This window comes from Lupinus angustifolius, unplaced genomic scaffold (assembly GCF_001865875.1).
Source record: "Lupinus angustifolius cultivar Tanjil unplaced genomic scaffold, LupAngTanjil_v1.0 Scaffold_47_31, whole genome shotgun sequence".
NCBI lineage: Eukaryota > Viridiplantae > Streptophyta > Magnoliopsida > Fabales > Fabaceae > Lupinus > Lupinus angustifolius.
The window spans coordinates 3,799-8,913 of record NW_017721992.1 but is presented as its reverse complement, the minus strand read 5'-3'; the positions used below and the strand labels follow the sequence as shown (position 1 = coordinate 8,913).

At 29.8% G+C, this 5,115-nt stretch overlaps 1 protein-coding gene and 1 long non-coding RNA gene across 3 annotated transcripts; one reads left to right on the top strand and one right to left on the bottom strand.

Annotated features, from left to right (window-relative positions):
* The first annotated feature begins 583 nt into the window (after nucleotides 1-583).
* Nucleotides 584-933, top strand: LOC109338899. Its single transcript, XR_002106602.1, has 2 exons — nucleotides 584-667; nucleotides 721-933. It is a non-coding gene; the product is annotated as an uncharacterized LOC109338899 (long non-coding RNA).
* LOC109338897 lies at nucleotides 680-4,884 on the bottom strand. Of its 2 annotated transcripts, XR_002106601.1 has the most exons (4): nucleotides 4,345-4,884; nucleotides 3,730-4,007; nucleotides 923-1,116; nucleotides 680-820 (listed from the first exon to the last, which is right to left on the bottom strand). XR_002106601.1 is itself a non-coding variant. In XM_019576249.1 (3 exons), the coding sequence occupies exons 1-3, from the start codon at nucleotides 4,628-4,630 to the stop codon at nucleotides 1,051-1,053; spliced, it is 630 nt and encodes a 209-aa protein (XP_019431794.1). In that variant the 5' UTR covers nucleotides 4,631-4,884; the 3' UTR covers nucleotides 900-1,050. The 2 variants fall into 2 exon arrangements, 1 of the variants encoding a protein (XP_019431794.1); XM_019576249.1 differs by lacking the exon at nucleotides 680-820 and having other exon boundaries at nucleotides 900-1,116.
* Between the last annotated feature and the right edge of the window lie 231 nt (nucleotides 4,885-5,115).

Genomic DNA, 5,115 nt, shown 5'->3' with positions numbered 1-5,115 from the left:
AATAAAATAAAATAAATAAATATTAAGACATGTATCCGATTCGTTTTCAATAAAATATAGAATATATGGATTCGTTTTCAGTAAAATATAGGATATATATATATTCGTTTTCAATAAAACAAGATAAGATAGATTTGTTTCCAATAAAATATGATAAAATAAATTCGTTTCTAATAAAGCATGATAAGATAGATTCGTTTTCATTAAAATAATATAAGATATAATTGTTATGGAGGGCAATGATTTTAGGATAGATTCATTTTCATTAAAATAGGATAAAATAGATTTGTTATGGAGAACGTGATTTTAAATTCCATTATATTTTTTACTTTGGATATTTTGATTTACACTTATAATTTTATCATAAAAATATTTTATGTGTTTTTATGATTTTATACGCGTATCCCTGAACGTATCGTATCCTGTATTTAGGAAAACTTGCGTATCGACGTATCGGATATGTATCGTACCCAACACACGTATCAGTATTTGTGCTTCATAATTTAAGACCATTATTTTTGAAACCATATAATTATCTATTTTAATTACAACATAATGGTAATTACATTTATACTTTCAATAGGTCTTTAACATGTGTTCACAATCCTTTTACTTCATACTTACATACAATAAGAAGACATAAACGAAACAAGGGAAGACGAAACTAGTAAAATGAGAAATGTTCCTTAAATCGCCAATTATTCTATTAGACATATAAAGCGAAACACCATTCAACAATTTTATGTATCCTGGTAGGTGAAAAGTGGAAGGTACTATTCAATGTTAGGTGTCAAAGTTACTGGCATTGGTTGGAATAAACCTGCAACAAGAGAAAAAAGAGTGGCAATTAGGATTTGATTTCATAAATCACTGTTTCAGTTTGCACCGAAAAATTCATATTTCATCTTTAAATGATAATCACCTTAGAATCCCTTGAAGCACATAAGAACTTAGTAATAAATATGATAGCTGAAGCTGTTAGCTAAAAATATATACAGTTAGTTACAATGGTGTTTTCTTTAATTCGTTATCTCCACATCCACAGTGAGTTCATTTTATTCTTTCTTCTTGAAGAATCTTCTGATACCTCGGATACCCATTTTTGCAACCCGAAATCTGCACAGATCAAAAGTAGAACATGATCAATGTATTCAATATTCATCATTTTTAATTTGTCTAGATAAACATGTAAATATGGCAAGTGAAGCAAGTGGGTTTTTTTTCTCCATATCTTTTGACTATTAGAGAGAATCCTAATATTAATTGTTGCTACTTGCAAGTGGTAGCTTCCAATTGGGACTGTTCAAATGGGATAGCAATATTGAAGGCCATAAGAGAAATTAAGACGTTAAGATATCTCTGCATGTGGCACATGATTAAAATCAAATAGATACCTATGTATTTGTAACATGTATTTGGTCATCAATTAAGGGCGGCTACTTCAATTTTTATATAAAGATTCTTTGATTACAAGACTTAATGCCAATTTTGTAACAAAAAATTAAGCAAGTCATCAGGATTTACATGTGTGGGTGAGAAGAAATCTTTATATCTATCACAATCAACATGTTTCTAGAACAAAAATGTATATTTTTTTCTCATGAAAATTATAACCCATGATTAAAAAATGGAAACTTTAGTATTGTTTATGAGTTAAATTTTAGAAAGAAATGAAAAAAAAAATGGAAGAAAAGAAGAGTTCAAAGTCATATCAAAAGGACATTTCCTCTATTTCCTTCAAAAATTCAACTATAAATTCTGAATTTTCTACCGTTTGGAAATTTAATGGGAACTACGAGTCCTAAATGCTCCCATGGCCATAGGAGGGAGATCCTCTATCCAAGAAAATTAAGTCATTTAATTTTACCAAATAATATAAAATATAGTTTTTATTTTCCCGGTGAAAATAAGAATTTTTTATTTTTTAATTAGATGAGACATAAAATGTAAGATAGAGATCTAAATTCTTGACGTGTGACCATATTTATAGCCTATGTTCCAACCACTTCATTTTAGCTGGGTGTATTGAAAAGTCAGAAATTATGTATGCTGCCAAAGCTGAATATATAATGGCCAATTTGAATTTTGCGTTCAAGCATTCACAAGGACGCAGCCATAAGCAATGCAAAATCGTCATCAAGATAGATGTTGACCTTCTAGAATATAACAAAATTCAACCATAAGATAATATTGCCAACTCAATAAGTATAAGGCCACCCTAATGAAGTTTCTTTGATCATCAATGATGCTTATGTGGGACCTCATTACCTCTAAAAAAATTCCCATCATTTTCTAACCTATACATTGTCTATGGATGTTTAGGACCTGACCTTACTCATTCACTTGATTTGTCTCAACCATAATCAAATCTAAATATGGTCAGATTCCATGAAATTTAAGGTTGGGTTCAGGTTCAAAAATTAGATACATTTAATATTTAAGATTAAGTAATGGCTAATATGACCCGATACCACTCATCCATTATGTTAGTATGTGAGTTTGTTTAATTGTGTGCAAAGTGACAGTTTTCTCATACAAAATGTCATTCATTATCTAATTTTTTACTCATAATACATAATTGGCAATATATATATATATATATAATTTTATATGTCAAATTACATATTCATAATAATAAGTAATATTAAGAAGACTTTACCTAAAATGAATATTCATTATAAATAATCAGATCTATGGTCATGTTCGAGTTTAAAGACTAACTCAATCAATATTTAGGGTTAGATTAACTTCGAGTTTATGATTGAGTTCAGGTTCAAGAAAATAACTCAACCAATAATTAGGGTTGAATAATAGACAAACCTTAATCAACTCATACTGACTCCCAATTATCTGCCCTATGCCAGCAAAATAATAAGGAAAAGGGAAAAAATTTAATTTTTCATTAGAGAATCCACTAATTTTCAAATTTATTCCACTCACTAAAATTATCATCATGACTAACAACACAGTTGCCCTTTGAGTGTTTTTCATCATAAGCACGTCATTCATTATTGATATCTTAATCATAACTCTTAAACAAAAATACTAAAATTTAAATAGAAGATGATATAATAAGAATATATAAAAACTTTACATTAATCAATGCAATAATATTAGGCTCAGTTTTTTAGGTTGTTAGAAGGGGGTTGGTTTTAGGGAGATACTAGAAAGTTTCTATCGTAACTAAATGATATATTAAATATAAAAGAAGTGATGTAATTATTTTTTTATTAGTAAAACTCTCACGTGACACAAGATCCTTATCTATACACTCAAGAGGCACCAGCATTTTTCACTTCGGTTTCTCAAATAAGATTAGTTTCATTGGAATGTTTAAAGGGTGTGGAGATATTAATCAAATATCAAATTGCTTCGCCTTTCTATTATCACCAAATCAGCTTATTTTGATTTTAAAATAGCATGATGAGCTTAATTTACCCTTTGTTTTCATTCAAGGTGGCTTATTTTACATTTTAAAATATTATAATTAACCACCAAAATCTAATAACATATCAAGAGGAAGACGTTAGTCCAGTTATGTAAACCCTGCTAAATTTATAAAATGACAAAACTTAGATTCTTAGAAATGACAAGGTTAACTACGTATTTCTAAAATGATTAATTCCTTGCTAAAATAGTGAAAAAATACTAATAGTTATATAAAAAAAATATATGATGAAATTACCTGAACAAACTAATAATAATAATGAAATTGAATGGGGCACTTACAGCTTCAATGTCAATTTTGTAGACCAAAAGTTTTCTTCTTTCTCTGCAACTTGTTCTGTAGGCCACAACAACATGCCCCACGGCCAACGCATAAGAACACACAAACAGAGCTATTTCGCTGGCTCTAATATACCCACTTCCTTCATCACTGGATACACTGCTGAATATGTAGACAGCTTTAAGTGAAACAAACATCAAAGACAAAACAGAACACATCGTTGTTATCCCCAAATAAGGTCCTCGTGAAAGTTTAGGCCCATCACATAAACTATAAACACCTACATAAAAAAATATCAAGGAAATACATATTAGTATCAATCTAATTCTCATATACAAAATAAGACGTTGTTCTAATAATATAAGGTTCTATTGGATTTCCAGATAGATTTAAAAATCAAATGTTGAGTAACCATACACCTAGTTTCTTAACCATAAGATAAGAAATTTCTTTGATTATACAAAAAAAAAAAAAAAAAGAAGATGATTGCCATTGCCATCTATGAATATAAATGTCTAGCGAATAATACAAAGATAATGTAATTTTTTTGCATTGCTTAGAATTTAAAAGGGTATGTGGAGTTCATTTAAAATAACAACTTTAATGTTTGTACTTACAGAAGATGATGAAGGATCTTATGATGGAGATTAGGGGAATATCAATGAGAGAGTATCGAAAATCGTAGTTGTGGAAATGGGAAGAGAGAGTTTGGAGGGAAAGAGTAGAGAGAAGAGCAGAAGGAACAAGTGCATCGGCAATAACAAGGAGAATTGGTGCAGAGAAAAGTACAAGAGATATAACCATGGTGATTAAGAAGAATATGGTCTTCACACCCCTTAATATCCTTTTGGATTTTTCTTCTTTCGATAAAGAACCCATCTTTGCTCCTATGAATGATTTCATTCCAATTAAAGAGTTGTAGCTAAATAAAAACTATGTATGTGGAAGCTATAAAGATTGGGGGATTATAAAAACTATGTACTCCTTTGTTTATAGGGGTAATAAAGAGTGGGAAACTAGAGAGTTCACAAGGCAAGGGAAAGAGAAGTGTTTAAGAAAGTGAAGAATAAGGGAAACAAGGATAGGGAACAAGGAAGATGTAGGCCAAGGTGTGCCAAAATTGACCGAACTTGTATGGAGTCTTAAGTTATGAACTATGTGTGGGGACTTTACACGAAGACCCTTATATCGGTGTTATAAGGGAGCCCGAGGCACACATAGACACACTCTAACTCCAACTGCAATACCTAATAGATCCAACCACCATTAATAATAGAATGTCATTTTCCTCAAATAAAAAGAAAAATTATATACTAACGGTATAATGATTTTATATATTATCATCCTATCATCTATTATTAATGTTTCATTATTATTGAACTTCACAA